General features: G+C 39.1%; 1 protein-coding gene across 11 annotated transcripts in view; it reads left to right on the top strand.

Moving 5' to 3' along the window:
- The first annotated feature begins 3,493 nt into the window (after window positions 1-3,493).
- Kdm6a (lysine demethylase 6A) overlaps window positions 3,494-25,157 on the top strand; it is a 109,523-nt gene continuing 87,859 nt past the window's right edge. For 5 of the 11 annotated variants that reach the window (XM_029473493.2, XM_085838248.1, XM_021153682.3 and 2 more), the window contains exons 1-2: window positions 3,496-4,056; window positions 4,268-4,331. In XM_029473493.2, coding sequence (XP_029329353.1) covers window positions 3,896-4,056; window positions 4,268-4,331 — 225 coding nt within the window. In that variant the 5' untranslated portion in view covers window positions 3,496-3,895. Of the gene's footprint in view, window positions 4,057-4,267; window positions 4,332-25,157 lie in introns of all 11 variants that reach the window. The other 6 variants (XM_029473491.2, XM_021153679.3, XM_029473489.2 and 3 more) reach the window with 3 other exon arrangements.

Genomic DNA, 25,157 nt, shown 5'->3' with positions numbered 1-25,157 from the left:
TGGTTTTTTGTTTGTTTGTTTTTGTTTTTGTTTTTCGAGACAGGGCTTCTCTGTGTAGCCCTGGCTGTCCTGGAACTCACTCTGTAGACCAGGCTGGCCTCGAACTCAGAAATCCACCTGCCTCTGCCTCCCAAGTGCTGGGATTAAAGGCATGTGCCACCACACCCAGTGGCTCTCCAGTTTCTATTGTGTTGTTATAACCATAAAAAAATCTAGATTTGGTATAATTTTTCATTTTTGAATAAGTGAGAGGTATACCAATGCTGTAGTTATATACCTAAACATGAAATGAATTAGGATTGCTTGTGGTTGGGCTTATGGGGAGGGTGAAAAATAGGAGGAAGTGATTCTTAGTGTAATGTAGTAACAAACAATTTAGACCGCATAGGTGAAAGCAAGAAAAGATCTCAAATATCAAAATTATAAAATTTATTTTTTTGTTTGATGCTGGAGATTGAAAGGCCCTGAGTATGCTAAACACACCCTGAGTCTTAATAAGACTTTGAATTCTGTATTACACATTTAGTACTTTGTTTGTCTTATAATATCTAATCTCTCTCTCTCTTTGTGTTTGTTTTTCAAGACACGGTTTCTTTGCGTAGCCTAAGCTGGCTTCACACTCAGAGATCCATCTGCCTCTGTCTCTTGATTGCTGGGACTAAAGGTGTGAGCACCCATGCTGACCATAGCATCTAATCTATAAAATGTCATTAAGTGGTTTCTTTTATACGTGTGTGTGTGTGTGTGTGTGTGTGTGCGCGCACACACACACACACACACACACACACGCGCTTGTGTCTGTGTCATGGTAAGCCTGTGAAGGTCAGAAGACAACTTGCAGGAATCAGTTTTGGACTTTGGCAAATAATTTGAGGGACTAAGGTTGGTTGCCCCACTATAAAGTGGTAGAGATTAGATTTGTGTGATGTAACACAAACCAGGCTCCTATTTTTATATCACTTTGCCTTCTACATTTTAATGCCCTTCTTTGTAGCCTAGCATGACCTTCAACCTAGCACTCTACCAACTGAGCTAAATCAGCCCAGGTTTTTTTTTTCATAGTTATTATTATTATTATTATTATTATTATTATTATTGACACAGGGTTTCCCTGTGTAGCCCTGGTTGTCCTAGAACTCACTCTGTAGTCCAAGCTGACCTTGAACTCATAGATCCACCTGTCTCTGCTTCCCAAGTGCTGGCATTAAAGGCATGTGCCACCACTGCCCTGCCATAGTAATAATTATTATAAAACAAAAATTTTCCATTTTTGTAAGTCATAAATTTAAAATTGCATTAATTTTGGCAGTGAATGAGAAAGGCTCCACGCTTATTTCACATACATTTGACAGCTAAACTATGTAAATGCCAAAAAAATGACATGGATATGTAAGACTTATTTTATATGGACACTGCATGTTTGATGGAGGATAAATCCTTGTAGTTGGCCTGGTTTGGCCAGGCATGGTTGTACGTGTCTATTATCCCAGAACTGAGGAGTCTGAGGCAGGAGAACACAGAGGCCAGCCTAGGCTACAGAGCAATACCCTGTCTCATAAAACCAGTGCCCCAATAAACTAGAATTACTCCACATCAAAAACAACAGCTTTGGTGTAGAGGTCACAGAGCTTGTACAAAGGATCAGAACCCAGCTGTGCTAGCTAGACTCCAATCCCTCCCTATCTCTTTATCTCTAAAACTCTAACCTTATTATTAGAGGGCAGGAAGGCACTCAGACATGGGTTGCTTTATATCATTCTTGGAAAGGGACTAAATCAGGAACCAGTAATTTTGGGGACGTGGTCAAATACTGACAGGTTTGATTTCTGTTTGTGCAAGTGTCCATGTGGTAGTGGGGCCAAAAATCTCCCAGGTTTTGAAGGTCACCATTTGTGACATTTAACAATTCATATGTTAATTTAGCTATAGAAAATATTCAGTCTCCGGTACTCACTCAGTCAAGTAAAATAGAACACCAAAGAACATGTTTTGTAAAAGTGTAATTAAACACGAAATATAATCTATATAAAACTAGAGTTTATTCATCTAGTTACTAGTCTCCAGGCAACAATTTAAAGCTCTGTCTGTCTGCAAAATTAGTTGAGATTTTTATAGTCTCTCATTGAAGAACACAGCTAGGATTTACTGACTCAGCACTTATATATTCTGAAATCTAAATTTAAATATACCCTATTGATTACAGGTGTAAACTTATATAAAACATATAAAACTCGGTTTATAAACGGATCTTTTCTTCATATAGTCCATTTACTAATATTTTCTATCCCAAAGACTGGAGGTGTGATGAGATACATCACATTATATCTGCCTTTCCAAAATAGTCGATGGAAGGTTTGGTTTATCTCCTGATTACACTATGGGTCAAACACCAGACTTATTTGTACCTGAGGGACAGAACAAGCAAATGTTACTGCTAAGGGTTTCCTATGTAGTGGAAGCAGAAAAAGGCTTTTCTGGATAGGAAGCTGTGTTGAGGATTCTATTTCTCTAAGGCCAGTTCACATACAGCTCCTACTCTTCCATGGAGTACTCACTGAGATGACAGCAACAGAACCCAACATTCTGAAATCCCCCTCGACAAATTTCACTGTTTTTGTTTTTTTCTTTATAGTATAACGAATTACTGCTAGGGCGTAGGGTATGTGCAAGCAGCAGGAATATCTGGCCCGAAAGTGCTGCCAACAGACAGATCTTTGGCGGTGGGGTGCCGGAGCCATCGCGCCAGACCCCTGCAGGCGACTGACTCTTCATTCCTCCCTGCCTGGGGTGTGTGGGCGGGGGTCGGGAGACGTTTTCCCCTTCCCGTTTTGAGAGGGTATGGGGCTTCGCGTGGCCTTGTCTAGGGCGGCGCCCAGGCTGCAGGGTATGAGGCCGGCTGCTGCTCCTCTGGCGCACTCCTCGTGGAGGCTATTATTTCTAGCAGTGCGCCTTCTTCCGAGGGCAGAGGTCTGGGACCGAGTGTTCCCTCCCCGCGACTCAGCTGGTGTCCAGCCCTATCGGGATCGATATTCCCGGAGCGCGCGAGCGCCAGCAGGACCACCGAAATCAAAGTCTTGGCCCACCCTAGGGCTTCCGGGCAGCCAGAGCCTGTCCTTGGCGTTCTCGTTGGCGCCCGCCACAGGCGGTGCCGGACCTCGCCCAGACTGAGCACTCCCCTCCCCCTCCCGATCCCACCACGACTCCCGAAGGGACACAGCCTGGACCCTCCATTCTCTGCCTGTGTATTTAAGTAGCACAACCTAACCGGCTGCTCCCACTGGGTGACAACCCTACTCCGGACAGACGTGCCCATCAGCCAACCACCGACCAGAACTGGCGAGCATCCCGCTCTCGGATCTGTGGCGGCCTCGGTGGGCGGGGCTAAAGCAGCTAGCAAGTTAAGTGGAGCCACGACTGACGCGAGTCAACAAAGGTCACGTGAGGCGAGGGGCTGCTCTGGTTGGCTGCGCCGAGCGGGCTGTGAGGGGGGGTCACGGCAGCGGCGTGGGGTTCGCTGTGTGACACAATTACAACAACTTTGTGCTGGTGCCGGGGAAGTTTGTGTCTCCTACGAATCCCCCCCCCAGAGCTCCCGCTCCTCGCGCGCTCCGGTCATTCCCGCCGACCCTGCCTGTGGCTGCCCCCTTCCCACCCCCGCGATGTGACCCTACAGCCGAGCCGTCGCCGCTCCGGACCCAGTGGTTCCACAGCCTCTGCAGCCTCTGCCTTCACCTCTACCGCGTTAGGATTTTTCGCTGCCGCCTCTCGCGGCAGAGGAGGAGGCAGAAATAAAGTTGGTGTGCCGGTCTTGTGCGGAGATTGGAGGCGTCCTTGCGGGCTCCGGCCCGGAGAGGGGGGGCTGTCGGCGTTGGAGTTGTGAATTCGCTGCGTTTCCATGAAATCCTGCGGAGTGTCGCTCGCTACCGCCGCCGCCGCCGCCGCCGCTTTCGGTGATGAGGAAAAGAAAATGGCGGCGGGAAAAGCGAGCGGCGAGAGCGAGGAGGCGTCCCCCAGCCTGACAGCGGAGGAGAGGGAGGCGCTCGGCGGACTGGACAGGTACGGGGAGCGGGCACTCGTCCGGGCGGCTCGGGACAGGCTGGCGCCACTCTCCGAGGAGGCCGGAGCGCGGCTAGCCTGTGGCGGCCGTGGGGCGGGCACCTCGGCTTGGCGCTCTCGGCTCCGCTGATGCCCGGGCCTCGGGCTTTGGCACGGACGGGTCGGCGCCGATGCCGGGGCACTAACGAGCGGCGTGTGTCTTTCTCTGCAGCCGCCTTTTCGGGTTCGTGAGGTTTCATGAAGATGGCGCCAGGATGAAGGCCCTGCTGGGCAAGGTAAGGCAAACCGCGGGCCGGAGCGCGGACGCGGTCTCTCGAGCCAGAGGCGCGCTCGCCTGGGGCACCGGGGCCGGGTCACCACTCATTGTGGCCGAGGGGCTTCCGGAAAACTATTTCCTGCTACTGCGCTCCCCTCCACCCCTGATACCTCGCTTGCTCTCTTGAGAGATCACTTCTCTTGGAGCCAGAGGACAGAGGCAGCAGCGCTTTTGGGGCCAAGCTCATGTGGGGCTTCCAAATTGACTACGGTTTTACCGCCCTTGGGGGTTAGGCGGATGATCTCTGAGGTGCCTATGGAGGGTCATGAGTTCGTAAACGGCTGTAGATTTCCTTAAATCCCCCGCTGGTTATCTTCCCTGGTTATTAAGGCTCTTTAGGCAGTCCGTTCCTGATGCCTGCTTTAATCAAACATTTCGGGATGGCTTCTTGCCTCTGCTCCCTGATGGGGGAAGTTGCACGTAGTTTAGGTCCGTAAAGAGTTTGCTTGGGGTTATTGACTTGTATCTCATCGGTGTGTGCTTTACCTGAAGTTAGGTGACTTGTTTACTTTTTGGATCTTTCTGCCAAAGATCTACCACAGTTGAATGAGTGCGTTTTCTGGAGCTTGGTTTCCTGTGAGTCTGTCAGGAGCAGTTGGGGAGGATTCTGGGTGTAGTCTCTTGTTTATTTGTGTGCAAAGTTGTTGGTACTGTCATTTAGTTAAGTAATGGCTGCTTCTGTCCGCCCAAGATGGCGGGACAGGGTGGGAGGAGAAAGTGAGCCGGGGGAGGTTTGGGGGAGGGAGGAGAGGTAAACATGGAAATAAATAGTATCAGAGAAGAATAGGCCTCTCCTTTGGAGTATGTATGTAGCTCAGTAGTTAATAAAAATGATCACAGATTATTTGCATGTAGAATTTTTGTTCCCGTCTCTAGCTTTGAAATAGCATGCATACGCCTGGTAAATGCTTATCAACCTGTAGCACATTTAGTTACCCATCGTAAGCTATTGAACAAAGGCTGGAGTCTCAGTTTGTCTACTTCAGTTTATATTTCCTGACCAAAGTGTGATTGGAATGGTATGAGGAGGTTTTTTTGTTAGCTGGGACTCTCAAACTTGGAGTGTATATGATAGATGTTGCATTCATTAAACATTTTCTTCTTTGCCGGAAATCTTTAGGTTTGATTTGATACTTTGTTAGCTCTATTGTTGCAATTGGGAAGTTTTAGAAAGGCGACTAAAGCTTAACGGCTTTTAAAAAAGTTGATTATTTTGCTCCTTACTTTTTGAATGTATTTTGGTTTGGCTGCCTTAATTGTTTTTATCTGCGATCATAATTACGTTTTTATTTTAAAGTATCAAAATATAGGAACTTGTGATTGCAGACAATGACTATAAGGCAAAACAGTCATAATCTTTTTCAGTAGGTCCATTTTCTTTGAATGGTAAGAAAATTTGAATTGAACTTTGACAGTGACGGTATTAATTTTCTTTCATTAAAATTAGAGCTGGAAAAATGTTCAGTAACTAGCTCTGGAATTATATAAATATCAGTAGTTGTTGGCCCCCTTTCAAGATTTTCCTCAACCTATTTGAAGTGTTTTATGCACAAAGATTAATGTGAAGTTGTCATTAAAAAGATATGTGTGTATATATATATATATATATATACACACACATACACACACACACACACATATATATACATACATACACACATATACCTATAGTGTTTAAATTTAAGGGCCATTTTATTTTGGAGTAAACATTGCTAGTTTAAATTGGGTTAATAGAGTTGCTTTCAGCGATAATTCATTTGGAAATTTAGGCTAAAGTTATACCTTTTGGTTACAGTGATGAAGAAATAAGTGGATTGTGTTTTAAGTGCATGTGTAAAGTGCTAGTTCTTACTTTCATATCTTAGAATGCTTGTAATCAGAATCACACGTGGTTGTCCTTAACGTAGGATATTATATCATAAATAGTAAAACCTACAGTTAATACGAACTGAATTCACATTTTAAAAATTGAGCATTTTCAAAATTTTCTAAATGTGTGTTATTTTATTTTTCTGGTATTTGAATACAGTCACATGTTAAGCATGAAAAATATGTGAAGCTTCATTTTGTTTGGGGGAAGAATTATGACTTTATAAATCTCAGGTGGTATATTGATTAAAAAAATCTTCATTGATTCTGGCTTCTTAGGGTCTACTAGCTACTTAGATCAGGGCTCAACAGCTTTAATGCTAAAACATTCTATATTATGTACTTTGTACACCTACATGGATCTTGATTGTGTCCTTATTAGCATGAACATTTCAGTAAAATGTGTAATATAAATTTATGCTTGATAAGATAAAACCTCACATCTTCTATTTGAATTGAATTCTGATTAGAATGAGTGAATTATAGTCCTTGGAATGAAGTGTTAGATTATTAAGTTTTATCCATCCTCTAACTGTCCTGAGAATCAGAATGTTTGAATGTGAGGTTTGGGGAGTAGATTGTTATGGTGCTTTCAGAATTATTTCCTATGTAACTCTTTTTAATAAAAAGTATTGGCTTTTCTCTGTAGGGTGGTGGATTTGTTCAGGCAGTTTTACTGAACACAGAATAGAACAATTTCTAGAATTCTTTTCTTTTCTTTTTTGGATTTTCGAGACAGGGTTTTTCTGTATAGCCCTGGCTGTCCTGGAACTCACTTTGTAGACCAGGCTGGCCTCGAACTCAGAAATCCGCCTGCCTCTGCCTCCCAAGTGCTGGGTTTAAAGCCATGCTCCACCACTGCCAGTCGTCTTTAAAGTTTTAAAGTGCACATTTATAAACAAGTCTAACATTTTGGAAAACTAAAACCATTCCATAGGTATTTTTTATTTGTCCTTTAACATGTACCGATGATTTTTTTTTCTGGACTCTGCATACTTTTGTAAGGCTCCATTTTGTAAGAGTTATTGAAAGGGTTGCTTGTAGAATTATCATTCGATATATAGCATAGTGTTTTGAATTTCAAGATAATAGTAATACAGTATTTTGTAGTAATACCTTAAATAAGGCTGTAAAGGAACTAGAGCTTGCTTTAGAATTCTTGTAATATAGCATGGTCTTTAACAGTTTTCTTTTTAATGACAACCTGTAATTTATTATTATTATTATTATTATTACTATTACTTATTTTATGTCTATGGGTGTTTTGCCTGCATGTATATCTGTGTACCACTTGGGTGTTGACTTAGGAGGCCAGAAGAGCTTCTGATCTGATCCTTTAGAACTGGAGTTACAGCCAGTTGTGAATTGTCCTTTGTGGGTGCTTAGAATTGAACCTGAATTCTCTAGAAGAGCAGCCAGTTCTCTTAACCACTGAGCCATCTCTCCAGGACTAATAGTCATTATTTTTATTTTCCTAATTACATTGGAATTACTAAGAAATAATTGAGTGAAACCTTTTTTTAGCAGAAATTAGCTATGATGATTACTTAGTACAAATTTGAAAACTTTTGGGGTATATAGTTTTTAATTAGATAAGGATTTGAGTTAGGAGTATATAGAGAGAAGCAAAGTAAAAGAGCATAAATAAGATAAGGACATCATTAGGTCATTTTTAGAGGTGGCTTGTTTGTGTTACAATATTTGGATTATTGGTGATGTATGAAAATGAATGTGTACTCTTTGTAAGGACTTAAAGAAGATCTCCATTTTCAGTGCTAAAGAACTTTAGTGTTTTGGTTGGAAAAAGTAGCTATTGAAATAGGACTGGCACGATGACTCATCAAGAAAAGGCTTTTGTTGCCAAGCCTGAGGATTTGAGTTTTGATCCCTTTAACAACTAACTCCTTCACTCACACACACACACACACACACACACACACACACACACACTACATATGCCTTGTGCTTGAAAATTAGATTTAGTCACAATTGCTTGGAGAAAGTTTTATGCAGTTACTATATTGTTTGCTAAAAAATTTGATATGTTCCCTGTAACAAAATTATAGTAAGAGATTACAGATCATGTTCATATGTCTGCCACAGAATAAAGCTGCGGCAATAGGTACTTTTTGTTTGTTGTGAACAGGGTCTTACTCTAGTCCCAGGTGGCTGCTAGTTGATCTTTCTGCTTCAGCTTCAGAGTGAGCCATCATGCTGTGTAATTGTAAGTTTCTGGTTTTCTTTTCATGGAATAGGTTTTCTGAAGATTCTCTTACAAAAGGCAACATTGACTCTCTTCTTTACATGGTTGTTAAAAACTGGTTCAGAGGTAAATTTCTGTGACTTGAATAGAATGATGGGGTTACATACTTAAGTTTTATTAGTTGGCAGGACGTAGGGTTAATCTTTTTCTCACTTAGATCATGCAACATTTAGTTTTGTTTATATATTACCAATATTCTGCATATTTGAAAGGTTTTGCTTTGAAACTCATTGGTGATACTTTGAGTTCTTTGAAATTGATGTTAATGATTGATAAAACTCTGCATTATTAATATCTTTAAAATGTGGTATCCAGAGAGCTAATTTATGGTAAAAAGCTACCCACTACATTGTTCAAGAATTGAAGTGATGGTTGGGCTGTTTACAGCATACCTGTAATTATTTGCAGACTATTTAATTAATGGCATTTATTTAATGAGTGCATAGTTGACAGTCATTTATTCATACTGAAACTTGGTATATAATTGCATAAGCTTTATATATTGGTTTGTAAGTTATGACAGTAATATTTGAATTCACATCAAGCTCAGCTGGTCAGTATAGGAAATAGGAAGTGTAGGAAGGTAATGTAGATATCATTTTGTTAAACTTGAAAGCTCCTTAAGTGGGATAGGATTAGCATAAGGATAACTGGCCATCGAATATCAGTGGCAGAAGCAAAGTGTCAGGTACTCTGAATATTTGTGATAAAGGTCAGTTTAAAAAGGATAGGAATTCTTTCTTGGAGATATTATTTCTCAGTTTAGATAACAACAAGTTGCCTTTTAATTTTGTTTAGGAAAATAATCTAAAAATCAAGTTTTAGCTTATTCAGATCTTTAAAGGGTGATTTATACCTTATGATCTTTGTAGTAATACACACGTTTCTATGGGTTCTTAAATGAGTTTGCCTGCCAGCTTAAAAGATCCTTGACAGTTTTAGAAGGTTTCTCACAGAGTAGTTGAATTACTATTTTGGAATGCAGAACATATCTTTGTACTTTATAGAGTTCCTTTCTGTCGTGTCCAAAAATTTCTTAGATTTATTTACTTTATGGATGAGTACTTTGCCTGCATTTGTGTACCATGTATGTTCCTGGTCTTATTAGAGGTCAAAATAGGACATTGAATCCCCTGGGACTGGAGTTACAGATGGTTGTGAGCTGCCATGTGGGTGCTGGAAATTGAACTTAGGTCCTTTGGCAGAGTAACACATACTCTTGATCACTGAGCCAACTCTTAAGCTCTTCTCACTATGAAAAAAATTATTTATTTTTTAGGTTTAAATTTTTATTTTATGTGTATGAGTATATATGTGTACACAGATGTGTCTGCGGAGATCAGAAGACATTGGTTAACATATGGTTGTGAGCTGCCATGTGGGTGCTAGGAACTGAACATGGGTTCTCTGTAAGAGCAACAAGTATTCTTCATGATTGAGTGAGCCATCTCTAGTACCATATTTTTATTTTTAGTTATGTGCATATGTGTCTTTTTATAGGTTTGTGCACATGAGTGCAGTGCCCCTAAAAGACACAAGAGGGTGTCAGATCTCCTGGAGCTGGAGTTTACTTTAGGTAGTTGTGAATTGCCTGATGTGGGCATTGGAAACTGGACAGGTTTCTCTGTAAGAGCCATATGATAGCTCTTTTAATCACTGAGCCATTTTTCCAGGGTCTTTTCTTTATTGCATTTTATTACATCTTAATAGTCCAAATAGTTGGACTATTTCTGAACTTGGTGGTGGTCTTTTGGTGGGGAAATGGTAGTGAATGAAGTATAGACATAAGGAGGTGTGGTATTTTGCAGTTTAGGTAGCTTTGTGATAGTCACTGAACTTATTCGTTTTCCATTTTCCTCATTAGCATGTTTTATTTATTTGTTTGTTTTTAATATTTTATACATGAGTATTGTAATGACATCATTTCCCCCTGCCTCTCCTCTGTTCAACCTTTTTCTCTCTCTCTCTTTCTCTCTCTCTCTCTTTTTCCGAGACAGGGTTTTGCTGTATAGCCCTGGCTATCCTGGAACTCACTCTGTAGACCAGGCTGGCCTCGAACTCAGAAATCTGCCTGCCTCTGCCTCCCGAGTGCTGGGATTAAAGGCGTGCGCCACCACGCCTGGCTCTGTTCAACTTTTTTTATGTTCTCCTTCCCCTCTTTGAGTTTCATAGCCAGTCCTGTTTTCATGTGTATCCTATTATTTTCAGGCAAGTCTGCACAATTAGTGGCATCATTGTGTGTAATGTTTTTTTTTTTAACTTTTTATTTTTTTTTTTTTTTGGTTTTTAGAAACATGATTTCTTTTATTATTATTATTTTTTAAATGTCAGAGAACACTGTGCGTCTGTTCCCACCTTTCTTTTCCATATGAAAATTGAGGATAAATTGCTTGGAAAATGTGTAGAAACCAGATTGAGTAGCTGAATTTATGTGGATTTGTATTTTGATATTGTGGTGATATAGAATTTTATGTGTTAGAATATTATGTAGTACATGACAGAAATAATTTTCTCTAAGAACTTGGGTCTTACTTGGTTGCTTGAGTTTTGTTCAGATAGTTTGTATACTTAGGGAAATTATGTTTTCAGTATATAGTGGTTAAAATAAATGTTTTAGATTTTTGGTTTTCAAATATGATATGAACTAAAAAATTTTTGCTTCAGTGATTTGTGAACCATTTGTTGTATTGTTGGGAGGATCTGTCTCAGTTTTGGAGACAACCAATTACTTCTGGCTTTTTTCTCTATAGTATATCTTCAGAAGAAAACAGTTTGAGAATATAATACTTTAAATACAGTAATAATGATATTTAGTGTTATGATCTTTCAAATGGTGCTACAATTTTTGACCTCTCAAACATTTATTATGGATAGTTTAAACTGTGTACAAGATAGAAATTGAATGAACTATTGAATCAGGAAACATGGCATAAGTAGTAGTTGGTTTTTATGGAAATATTATTGATATGGTGGAGAACTAGGTATTAAGTACTAATTGATAAATAGTCATCTGTGGATTTTCAGGTAGAAATATGCTTTGTCATCTACCAGATCTGTGATCCTTAGGCAAGCATCTTTTGGGGGCTATTTTTCATTTGTAAAATGGAGTGGTAGTAGATTTCCTCCAGGCTTTAGGGTTTTTTGTTATAGAGGGAAAATAGTGTTTTCATGTCATGGAAGGTACTCAGTACAAGATAGATGTTATATGGAAAGACAATTAAATTTAAACTAAGACCTTGATTCAGCTACGAGATAGAAGAGAGGTGGAGGTAGGTTTGAAAGCTCTTGAAAAGACTTTTAATTTTAGAGTTTTTGTTTACTTTTCCCTGCTTCAAATATGTTTTCTCTAAATGGAGGCTCTGGGATAGGTCTTAATCCTGGTTCCAACTTGTATGTATACTTGACTGTCTACCTGACATGTGTTTTGAGGACATATCTTTTAACTTTTTTTGTAAATGTCACATACCACAAACCTGTCATCCCAGAAACCTTGGAATATTCATCAGCACCTCTTCTTTTAACATATTAAGTCCTGCAGGGCGGTGGTGGTGCACACCTTTGATCCCAGCACTTGGGAGGCAGAGGCAGGTGGATTTCTGAGTTCCAGGACAGCCAGGGCTACACAGAGAAACCCTGCCTTGAAAAACCAAAACCAAACCAAACCAAAAAAAAACAAAGAGCAAAACAAACAAACAGAAAACATATTAAGTCCTAACAATTACCAGAGCTTGTCACTTCTATATTTTAGATCTCAAATCTACTTATACTTGGCTTCTGCTACCATGCTATTTGTAGCCACTATTTTGTCTTTGATATTCAGGTTTCTTCATGCACTTTTTTGAATACATATATTTGGACATAGTTCAACACTGAAAAGTTACAGAAAAGATATTAGTAAAAAAAAATCTTTTTCTAAGTTATCTTTCAAAATATAGTTAACTGTTTCCCAAGGCAGCTGCTAAAAGGTTTGCTACATAATCTTTCATAGTATTTCAGCACAAACACAAGCATAATTGTTGAGCATAATTATGTTGTACTTTCTTCCTGTATATTTGAGATCATAGTGTATATGTTTTGTATTGAATTGTCTTGGGTTTTAGAGTTGTCTAGTCTTTCACATAGTGAGATGCTCATGGGAGGATTGAGTTGGTGATTTTTGTTATTTTGATTTTTGAGATTCTTTTATGTCCTTTTATATGTGATTCTGAATGTAGAAATGCTTCAGCATGTACGGTTCCTAATTGAAAATATGTTCATATACTTTCTTAAGATAACAATTGCTTAACATGCGCTATGAATTCTCAATTGGAATAACTGCTGAATTTTGCCTTTATATTTTGATTTTATTGGCATAACTGATGACCAGGTGTCATGAATATTAATTTGATTCATTTCTTGTGTATATACAGAAGGAGCCATAGTTGATGCTACTTTACACTTGACATTCATCTTCATATTTTATTCTTTATTATAGAAAAGAGAAAATAACTTGTCAAAAAAGGGCACAGTTCTTACTCTGTTACTTATTTCACAAAAAGATACCTTTATTTTCATCATAAATTAGCAATAGGGCTAGAAGGTTGGTATTTTGCTTTTTCAAACTTATTAAACCTTTGATGGTTAGTATAGTAGCTGCATATGTTTTACATATGGCTTCAGAAAGTGTTAGGATCTCTGCTTATCTTAGAGAACCTATTCCTTAAAACATTTAATAGACTTTGGTATATAATTTGGATACTCCTGTTATTAATCCCACCAGTTCAGAATAGGACCACTACCATAATCTTTGAGCGAAATTTGAAGCACACCTTAATTAAATACTAGCCAGCAGGATGGACTCTTGGCCAGGTCCATTCCTGGGTTCTTAGAAAATGGCTAGGAGTAACATCTTGCAGAGGCTTAATTAAAAAGGCAACCTCACAAGGCTGCTTTTCCATCAGGTCCAATCAAGAGCAAACATATATCCTTAAGCACATTTTGAAGTGAAGTGTACCCCACCCCCTGTCATGCCCACACCCAATCTGGGACAAGCTATATGCTAACATATTTCTTGCCTACATACTTTTCACCTACATGTGATCAAGCACATTTGGTGTAGTTGGGTAAAACAATCTTGTTTAGGGGAATGAAAACCTGTGGCTTGTTATTTCTCATATATGATAGCCTCTAACATTTCAGGAAGTATCTGTCCTTGGACAAGGGGCTTATAGATTAGAGGCATTAACTTAAAACTTAACTTTGGCTCTCTCACTATGGTACACTGTTTCATAAGAACAGTGGGTTTGAAAGCTGATCTCAATTTTAGGATTTATTGCTTCCGTTCCTTATAGGGCCCCTAGTTTTCATCTGCTAGAAGAAACAACAACAAAGTGTGTGTTGTTTTGAAGACAGGGTGTACCCAGGTAGTCCAGGCTGGCCTTGAACTTGCTGTCCTCCTGCTTCTGCCTTCCAAGGGCTGGGATTAATAGGACTTTGACATGGTAGCCAGTCAATTGTACCATCTGTTAACAGGAAGAGCGGGGAATTAGGAATTTCCAAAGTGATTATAACAACATTATTGCTGACTTGTTCATTTATAGAGTTGATGCACTTTAAAATTTTGACTTAGAATTAGTGCACAATTAAATTTGGTTCTAGATTGTAATTTTCTTTGAATTTTAGCTTCAAGTTTCTGAGACTAGAAGTTGAATTCCCATAATGAAACCAGAGTTGTATGCTGTTGTTGATCTAGTGCTTAACTGTTTAGTTAGTCTTGGATTGTTCGAAAATTCATTTAATTTATTAATAACTTCCTCAAAATGTTTCTTTGTATTTTAGGGCCTATCTGATATTTAATTCTCTATATTAATGAATTCTCTTCTGTGTACACACATGGTTCTCTGGACATTAGAGGAGAACATTGGGAAATTGGTTTTCTCCTGCCTTGTTGAGGCAAGGTTTCTCTTTTTTTTCCTGCTATGCTATGTGTGTGTACTCCAGGCTAACTGGCCTAGGAGCTTCTGGGCTAGTCTCCTGATTTCTCACACTTCACTTTAAGAATGTTGGGATTACAGATGTAACCTTTATCTGGCTTTTTATGTGGGTTCTGGGGACAAACTTAGTTTATTAAGTTTGCATGTCTATTACCTTTCACTTGTTGAGCCATCTTCTGGAATGGCCCAAGGCCACATGATTTCTGAGATGTGAATGCCACATTTACATATATGTACCTGGTTAATTTGAGACAAGGTCTCATATGGCCCTGGTTATGTGGATTAGGCTAGCTCTGAACTTGAAACGATTCTGATTCTCCTGTCTCTGCCTCTCAAATGCTAGGATTGCAGGCATTTTCCACTATTCTGTTTATTCACTTGCTTCCTTTCTTTTATTTTTTTCCCCTTTTCTGATTTAATTTTATTAAATGTGTGTCTGAATATGGGTATGTATACATGAATGCAGATGTCTGAGAAGGCCAGAAGAGGGTCCCAGATCTCCCAGGATCTGGAGTTAAAGGCCACCTGACATGGGTGCTGGGGACCAAGCTCTGGTTCTCTGGAAGGTTTAACTTCAGGAGTTAAGGCTCTTAACTCCTGAGCCTTCTCTCCAGAGTTCCCTTCCTCTCCCCTTCCCCCTCCCTCTCTTGTCTTTCTTTATTCTATGTACAGGCTGTTGGGAACTTGTGTCGTGTCGATTTTCCTGCCCCAGCTCTTATACTGGTATTACAGTTGTGTGCTACCATACTAGGCAACATCTGTCACATTTTTTATCTGTATTTTTTTTTGTGTGTGTGTGTGAAATATTTATTCGACTATTTTTTCCCCTGTTCTTAGTTGAATTGTTTCCTCTTTACTCTTTGGCTTTGAGTCAAAAAAGGTGTCTTGGAAATGCTGGAGATAAAATGTAGAGATTGGTATGTACTGGGCAAATATGCTATCACTGGCTGAGCCAATGCCCTTGGCCTGAGGGTTCTTTATATATTTTGATTGTTAAAACTATTTCTGCTGCACTATAAGCTTTTACTTTGAATGCTTTGTAGGTTTTTGTTTGTTTGTTTTACAGAGTAGGAGTTACCGATTTTCACCTGGTCAGTGGTGGCACATTCCTTTAATTCCAGAGGCAGGCAGATCAAGGTCAGCTTGGTTTACAAAGTAAATTTCTGGACTACACAGAGAAACCGACCGTCTCTAACACCCCCCCCCCCCCCCCCCCGCCCCCCAGCCTTCCCCAAACCCCTGCAAAACAACAATAACAAAACTTAACAAAATACCATTTTTTCTAGGCATACTGAATTTTTAAAAATTGCTCATCAGTTGCAGTGTGTATGTACATGGCATAATGTGGTTAGAGAACAACTGGTGGGAATTGGCTTTCTCCTTCCATCTTGTGGAATCTGGACTAGAACCTCAGGTCTTGTCCTTAGGTTTCCCTATATAGTCCATTTACCTGCTGAACTATCACTGGCTCTATTTCAGGAATCTTTAAAATCATTTTTATATAGGTCCTGAAGACTTTTTAAGAAATGCTTTTCATTCTTTAAACTTTTACTTGTGTGTATGTTGAAACCTCATGCTTTTCTACCTACACCCCATTCCCGAATGACAACCCTGAGGCTTATTATTGAATAACGTTTGTAAGCCTTATGATAGGCTTGTTTGTTCCCTGACTAGCTCCTAACTCAATTATCCTATTTATATTATTCTTTGCCTACCACATGGCTGGTTACCTCTCCTTAGTTTCATCCATGTTTGACTTTCTCCATATCTGGATAGCAAATTTCGCCCCCTCTAACTCCCAAAGTTCCAAACTCTATCTACTGGAACTCCCATCTATTTCCTGCCTCAACCTATGAGCTGACTCAGTAGGTAAAGGTGCTTACTTAACAAGCCTAATGACCCAAGTTAGATGCCCAAGCTCCACATGGTTGAAGGAAAGAAACAACTCTTGAAACTTGTCTTATGATCTTTATACATGTAACCCAAGGCACACTGTGCACTCTCTAAATGCACTAAACATTATTAAAAAATCTTGATATGAATTTATACATTATAGGAATTGCTTTGTTGTCTTTCATTCCCCATGTCAGAGGTGCTTTTTCACTTAATTATGTTTCCTTTGACTTATTCTTTATTTGTTAAATTTATGCCTAAGTGTTTCATTTCCTTTGAAACAAGTATAAATTATGATTGTAGATCTAAATTGAAGATCATTATTTACACTTGTTCCAACTGTAAAACTGTGATGGTAGATCTAAAGTTTTTAAAAATGATATATGTATGTAAATATTCATATATATTTGTGTGTCTGTCTATGCGTGTTTGTGTACATGCATATATATATATATGCCATACTGTACATGTGGAGGTCAGTGGACAACTTGGGAGGGGGGCCTGGGATTGAAAGTTTTTTTTTAAATTTTAGTAGCTGAGCATCAAACCTATGACCTCATGCATGGTAGGTAAAGTATCAGTAAGCCATACCCCTTGGCCTTGTCATGTATTCAATTTTAAATTATTTGTTTTGTGTTGTATGTCTTTGTGTGCCTACACATGCAGGTGCATGTGGAGGACAGAGCTTGATGTTTTAAATCAATCTTTACCTCTTTTTTGGGGGGGAGGGCAGGTTCTTTTACTGAAACAAGCTTATGGATTTGTCTAGACTGGTTGGCCAGTTGTGCTTGTTTTTATGGTAACCTTGATAACACATTTATTCTAAAAATCTTTATTATTATTAAGGATCCTTGTGTGATATTATAAGCAGAGACTTATGTTTCCTCTAAGTATTAAAGTTTTATTTTTTTCTAACCTTTATGCCTCTTGCTTCATTGCAGTGGCTAGCATTTTCAGCAAGTACTGTGTTGATTAAGATTAGAGACTTACTGAATACAGAGGGAGAACATCCAGTTACTGGTTATAAAATGTAGTAGATCGAAAAAAAAAAAGTTCTTTAAAATTACACTTTGTGTATGGGCACATGTGTTGGAGGTCAGGAGCTTGTGGGTATTGTTTCCCTCCTATCTCCCATGTGGATCCTGGGGTTCCAACTAAGGTTGTTGTCAGGCTTGGCTACAGGCAACTTTTCTTTCTGCTGAGCTGTTTTTTCTTTCTTTTTTTTTTTTTTTTTAAATCAGATGGTGTTAGATTTTTTTTTTTTTAAAGTGGTTGCAGTTTATCCAGTTGAGAAAGTTCCTCGTCCACTCTACTCTCTCTTGCCCTGCTTTTTAGCTGGTCCCTGTGGATGCTAGATTTGAAGTTAGAAATTCAGCTCACTGTGGGTGCCACTGGCACAAGGGAATGATAGAAACCACTTATGGGCCTACTACTCTGTTTTAGTGCTGGATGGATTAGGAAGTTCAGCCCCCTACTGGGTCCCATTGCCACTATTGTGTCCTTGTTCAGTTTTGTTGATACTGAATTGGGTTTCAACTTAAGCTCCTTGCTGGGTCCTGACTACTTAGGACTTTGAGGTTGGGGTGCATATGAGTAATAATAAAGCTTTAAAGTCTCCTGTTAGATCAGTGGTTCTCAACCTATGTGTAGTGGCCGCTTTGGAGGGCTGAATTACGCATATCAGATATTTACAGCCCTCATTGTTGGACCTCCACAAGCTCTTATCCTCATTTTAAAAAAGATGTATTTTTATCTTGTGTATATGAATGTTTTTGCCTGCATGGATCTGTATGTGTACCATGTGTATGTCTGGTGCTTCTGAAGTCTGAAGAGAGCCTTGGATTCCTTGGAACTGGAGTTACAGATTGTAGTGTGCTGTCCTAGAAACTGAAGCTTTCCTCTGTAAATGTTCTAAATTCCTCTGCCAGCCTTCTCTTTGTCTTTTAAATAAGTCTTTTAAACACCTTTTAATGCCATTGTTTCCTCTTTTGTAAAACAGGATGGTAGTCACCCATGGATTTGAATGCCTACAAAATGCACTATGTTTAGCAGTTAGCAAGTATTGTAATACTGGTTATGATAAGGGACTTGCTAAATCACAGTAAATGTTAGAATGATATCTGGTCTGGGCAGTTGTGTTGTCTCAGGTAGGATTTTGTTAAGAGTCAAGGAAGACCGTTGTATAAGGTAGGAGTGGGTCTTAAGAGAATTGTTACCTGGAGGAATAGGTGGAAAAGAGTAGGTAGTTATTTCTTCTGATGATTGTGGGTTCTATGTATATTTTCTTTCCCCTTTCATATCGTCCCTGGCCCTATCATCAGACTTAGCTGCTTATAGAGTGTCAAAGCTGGTTAAGTGATTTACTTGTAGAAAATAAGTAGAGTTTAATGTTTTCTCTGTAATAACATTTCTGTTATTTGTATCTAGTATGTTTTCTCTTGTGATTGGATGGTCAGTGGTGTAAGCAAAGCTTAACAAACCCTGGATATTTTTGTGAGAGTATATTAAAGTAAGGACATGCTATAGACTGAACAAAGTCACCCAACACCTTACATTATCTTGTGTTAATTAAAAATTATAAATTTCATTTATTTGTGCACATGCCCATGAATGTGCCATAGGACATGTGAAAGACCAGAATCTATTATGTGGGTCCCAGGAATTGAACTCAGGCTTCAGACTTGATGGCAACTGCCTTTACCCACTGGCTGGCCTCTGCACTAATTTTTCTTAGCAGTAAATCTAGTTAATGATGTCTATTTGCTCTACTATGCTTTATATTATCAAAAACATGTATAGCTGCCAAGATTTCCCATAGTATTGACATCTATTCAATTTTGACACCTGTGATCTTTTCTTAGTCACTGAGGCTGACTCACTTTTTTTTTTTTTTTAACCATTAATGGTTGGCTTAGAGTGAGAATTCTTTTGAGTGGTAGTGATAAGATTTGTATATTAAAAAGTGTTTGTTTACCATTACCTGTCTTAAATTGCTGCCCATAGATTTTGGTCCTATTTATACTTAAATAAGGAAAGGACAGAAAATGTAATTTTGGAAAATAATAGACTGTATCTTAAAATGATAAGCCTTTTTTTCTACACTAGGCATTGACACTTCAGTTCTGAGACCTAACCTAATTTATTGCTTGCATCCATCACTCTGCTATTGTACAGAATTATCTGTCTTTAATTTGTATTGTCATTGCTTTGAATGATAAGAAATGTCTGTTTTCACCAAAATATGCTTTAATTGTGGGAGAAAGGTAATGTTAATCAGTTTAATTTTTGTTGTCCCCAAACCCCCAAAAAACTGTATACTTAGAGTTCACTGTGAACTAGGCAGCTAAGATAAGTAAGACATGGCCAACTCAGGATAAGTTCACATGATAATGTTTTAATTTTCCAAATGGTATGAACAGTGTTAGAAATAAGATTGGCATCCCAAAGATAACCAACCACCATTCCAACTGTAGAGTCTGGACAAAGCAAACTTTACTCTTAATCAAGAGTGTGTCCAGGGGAGGAGCAACATACTAGACAGGAAATGCTCTTGCTTCTTATTTTAAAGGAGGTTGTGGTTGTCTCTTTCCCCCATTTGCTGGGGTTCAAACTCACTTTCTTATTTATTTAGCTAATTTAAAAGAAATTGACAGTTAGGAAGTGGAGGAAGAAAGGAAAAGTCACTGCTCCAAGCAACCAAATTCCTAGAATTGAGCTTTGGGCCTTTGTGTAAACAAAGATTTTACTGAATGAAGAAGATTAAAACACTTTGCAAGTCTTTCAAGGTGGAGTAGACAGAATTATCTTACTTGTCTTCAACACAAGTTTATATTATTAATTGCTATTTCTTACAAAAGTTATATGCATTTAGTAGAACCTGTCCATTGAATTTAGATCATCTCCAGGCCTTAACTGTAAGGTGTTTTCTTATGATACTAGGCCACAGCAGTGAGCTACAGGTCCTAGTCAGCCATGGAACAACCCATGCTCAAAGATGTATTGTGCTGCCAAGCTAGGATTGTGGCAAGTAAAGTTTAAGAAGTGCTTCTCCTTTAAATGACAAGGCTTTTCAGTGTTTACTGTAGTCATCTGGAACTCTTGTGCTTAAGTGATCTACCCATCTCAGCTTTCAAAAGTAGCTAAGACATATACTACCACATTGGTTTCAGTGCATTTTTTTGGAATTAAGGAATTTCAGGTTTAACATGGATGTATTTGGAGGAGAAAATGTATTAGAGCAGTGTCTGTATTCTTGTGTGGTGAGGAATATTTGCATCTTACTATACCCTCACAAATGTTGTATATGACAAGGTACTCTTATGTTGAACATGGGCATCAAGTGATAACTGAAGGGAAGAAATGAGAGATAAAGTACTGGTGTCTAGTTACTTACTAATTTTTGTTTTTAAAGTTAATGTGTATGGGTGTTGTGCTTGCGTGTATGTCATCCACCACATTGTGTGCCTGGTTCCCAGTGCCTAGGAAGGCCAAAAGAGGTAGTTGAGTTTACTGGGACTAGAGTTAGAGCCTCTTGTGAGATGCCATATGGGTTCTGGGTCCTCTCTGAGAAAACTGGTCCTTTTAGCCCAGGCTTACCAATCTTTACTTTCTTTTTAAGTTAAAAAATTTATCTTTTAGCTGCTTATTATGTTAAAATAAAGAATAACAAAGTTATTATTTACTTCTTGTAGTAAGCTGGGCAGATTGCCATGTGGAAGGCCAAAAAAGGTAGAAAAAGAATATTTACTTTTTCTTTTTTTGACTTTATTGAATATTTTATTTACATTTCAAATGTTATCGAGTATGTATGTACTTCTTAATAGGCATTATTTTCTTTTTCTCTCCTTAATTCCTCTGGATCCTTAGGGTGTGGAATGGTGTCTTTCATATTCAGGGTAGGTCTTTTTCCTTTGAAAAGTCCTCACAGACAGATCCAGGTGCACCACATGGATCTCCTGGGGTGGAAATTCTAAATCCTGTCATGTTGACAATGAAGATTGACCATCACAAAAAGGAAAATGAAATTTTTTTCTTCATAATATGTTTCTACCCCTCTGACCTATGTGTATTTTACCTAAATTTAATCTGGTGCCAATTGTACTTCTATTTTGAAATTTTTGGATTCTTTGCTGGATTGCTATTTTTGTGAGGATAATGCCTGTCTTGTTTAATCTTGAATGCATACTTAACATAGTGCTAGGGTCTACTACATAACAGGTACCCAGTATGTAGTTGTTATATTATTGGTAACTTGTATTGGAAAAGCGTTTTATTTCCCAGTCAACAGTCCTATACATATCATGATCATTTTCATGATATTCAAATTGTGTAAGTGTCCCTGTCTTCCGTCATATACATACTTTGAGGGAGCATGTTTCCTTTTTATATTTCCTCATTTTATCCAAATGTCTTTTGTCTGTGTAATAAATGTACAACTTGGATTAAATGTTTTTAAAAAATAATGGCAGGATTGTTATTTTTCTGAAGTGAGGCCAGAAAGTATGATGGTGGTGTGGGTCATTTTTATTCATCTCATGCCTGATCATATGAGATAGATAGAGTGCACAATATTTTATTTCATGCATGAGGAAACTCACTATTAGGATTTTATCTCCATAATTAACATCTCACAGTTATCAGATTATAAAGCTGGGACTTGTTACTAGACTTAGGATCACAGTTTGTACATGAACAGGCCAGGTTCTGTCACCCATCCTTATCTCATCAGTAAGCCATTCAAAAGAGCCAAATTAATAATGAAAAATAGAAAAAGCTTTATTTAATGTAGCTACATTGGGAAGAGGGACACAAGACCAAGTGGGATCCCTCTCTCCTACAGGTCCATCTCCTACAGGTTCATCTTCTAGGGCAATCGTTCTTAGTCTTCCTCATGTTGTGGCCCTTTAATACAGTTTCTCATGTTGCAGTGACCCCCCTTCCCCCAACCACAAAATTATCTTCATTGCTACTTTATAATTGTAAGTTTGCTACTCTTAAGAATTTGATGTGAATATCTGGTATACATGATATCTGTTATGTGACCTCCCCCCCCCCCCCCCCCCCCCCCCCCCCGCCGCAAAGGAGTCTCAACCCATAGGTTGAGAACCACTGTATAGTTTAAATAGAAGGCATGAGATATACATAAGCAATCAATATGACCGTCACCTTCTCAGTTCTGGTACCTCATCCAAGTTCTAAGTTTTTTTTCCCCAACTTTCCACTCTGGCTGCCTTTAATGGGGGAATTCTAAATTCTTGAGATCCATTTTTTTTTGTTTTGATTCTGTTTTTGTTTTTGAGACAGGATTTCCCCATGTAGCCCTGGCTACCCTGGAATTCTCTATAGACCAGGCTGGCCTTGAATTCAGAGATCTAACTGCTTCTGGCTTCTGAGTGCTGGGGTTAAAGGTGTGTGCCACCACCACCTGGCTACAGGACCCTTCAACACAGGCTTGTTTGTAGAGGAATTTTAATCCAGCAACATGGCTGCTCTGACAAGGGATCATATCCAAAGACCTTCTAGGTCTACATGATCCATCTGGAATGTAAACACATCCTGGATTACAATATGGTCTGGCTGGAATACAGACATGTGTGCCTTTATTCCCTAACAATGATGGTAAGGTTAGTTTGTAGAAGAAAGCAGTCATGTTTGAAAGGGATGTCTAATTGAATTGCAGATTAGTCAGAGAAAGATTTGACAGAATAAGTCAGAGATAGGATACACCCTACTTACAAAACTACATATAGCACACGAAAGATAGGCTACTTAAACCAGTAAGAGGTGGTATGTGTTTATAGCAGTTGAGGTAGAACAGTTTTACAGAGACAGGTGATAGAGGGAACAAACTAGACATAGGTGAAGGCAGAATGAGCCAGAGAAGGAGCCAGAGGATTAAAACATATTGCCAAAGTTAGTATTCGGCCAAGCAGAGCAATTAAGTCAGAAGCTGAGAAAAGCTGGATTGAATCAGTCAGCTAGAAGCTTCAGGTCTTGGCCTAGGGATACTTATAATAGAGAAGAAAATGCTTTGGGCTCAGTTCAAGCCATGGGTATGGCTGTCATCCTATCCTTTCAGCTAGGAAATAAAAGTGACATTTGCATTTACACATATTAGTACTTCAAGTTTGATTTTTAATTGGAGTTTTAAAAGCTTTATTTGGTGCTAGTAAGATAGCTTAGTGGGTAAAAGTGTTTCACCTTTAATTTCTGAGTTCCATTCTCCACCTGGTAGAAGGAAAGAACTGACACAAGTTATCCTCTGACTCCTCCCCAACACGAACATGCACACACACAAAGTCAATTAAAAAAAAAAAAAAAGGTTCTTAGTGTTAATTCTATAGATGTGAGGAGAATAGACCACCTACCCAAATCATGACTAAACAACCCTTTTCTTTTTCTCCCTCTCCCCTTCTCCTTTTCTTCCTCCTTTTCCTCCTCCTTCTCCTTCCCCTCTTTCTTCTCCTCCTCCCCCTCCTTTTCTTCTTCCTCCACCTTTTCCTCCTCTTTCTCCTCTTCCTCTACCCTCCTTCTGCTTGATATGGGAAAGATAAGGATTTTTACAGTTCAATAGTAGGGGGTTTTCAGATGGGGGATTTGGGAGGCAAATAGGCAGGGTTATAGAAGTAGAACACAAGCATAACTTTTTTAAACAATGAAGGCATGGTTGCAAGGTGATAACAACCTTCTAAAACAAAGGCACAGTTGCTGTTTCCTGGAACAAGCAGTACAGAACCATTTGTAGTTAAAGTTACAGGTGGGAATAGTGTAATTCTTGAGAAACAAAGATTTAATCATAAGCAGGAATGAACCTAGTTTGTCTTTAAGATGGCTTTCAAGCCTAAGATGGAGGCAGGCTGGTTTAGCAACACTTTTTTTTTTTTTTTTTTAAAGTAAGTGTTGTGTTAGAATCCTGGTTCTTTTGGACAGATCACACAGTTCCACGGAAGAGGCTTATTGTAGAGTAAAAAGGACAAAAGGGGGCGAAGAAAATGAAGAAGTGAAGAGAGGGGGTGGGGTCTGCCTTTTATATGGGCTGTGATGTAACTTCACACATAACTGGTACAGGTAAAGGTGGGGAGGTGGACCAGGTGGATGCTGGGAATGTGTTGTAATTGCCATAGCAGCAGATGTAGTAGGTCGCTGTCAACCTATATGGGTGACGTCACTGTCATAGCTGGATTCGGAGGTGACCTATCATAAAGAGAAGAAAAAAGTGGGGAAGGGGGAAGCCAATGGTAAAAGGGGAATAGGGGTGTTGGATCTCCTAAATTGCTTCCTGCTGTCTAGGGGTGTAGTCATTTTCTGGGTGTAGCTGACCTTCACCATTGGGGTCCACTTGGTAAACATTCCAATCAGTCTCCTCTGTGGACAGCTGCTTCTCTGTGGACAGCGACTGGTAGTCCTGTAACAGGAACTGATTAATACTTTGGTTAGAAAGTTTTTGTATTTGTTGTTGAAGGAATGTAGAAACAAGATTAATGAGGCAGAGAGCAAATAATAACGTCAGGAAAATGATTAGGAAAGGCACCACGAAAGGGAGTTATATATGTTTTTTGAAAATCTAGTAGGAATTGGAGGTGGAGGCCTCACGTTCCCTGAAACTCTGCATGTCTGATTGTAGTTCCTGGATTTTCTTACTATCCCAGATTGGTTGACGTAGAAACAGCATGTGATAAAATATCCTGACAAAAGCAACTTAAGAAAGGAAGGGTTTATTTTTGCTCATTGTTGGAGTCTATTATGGTGGGGAAGTGAAAGCAGCAAGAACTTGAATCAGTTGTTCATT

The sequence above is a fragment of the Mus caroli genome, unplaced genomic scaffold, assembly GCF_978045245.1.
Source record: "Mus caroli unplaced genomic scaffold, Mus_caroli_1 scaffold_5, whole genome shotgun sequence".
NCBI classification, from domain to species: Eukaryota; Metazoa; Chordata; class Mammalia; order Rodentia; family Muridae; genus Mus; species Mus caroli.
This window is presented reverse-complemented; position numbering and strand designations above follow the sequence as displayed.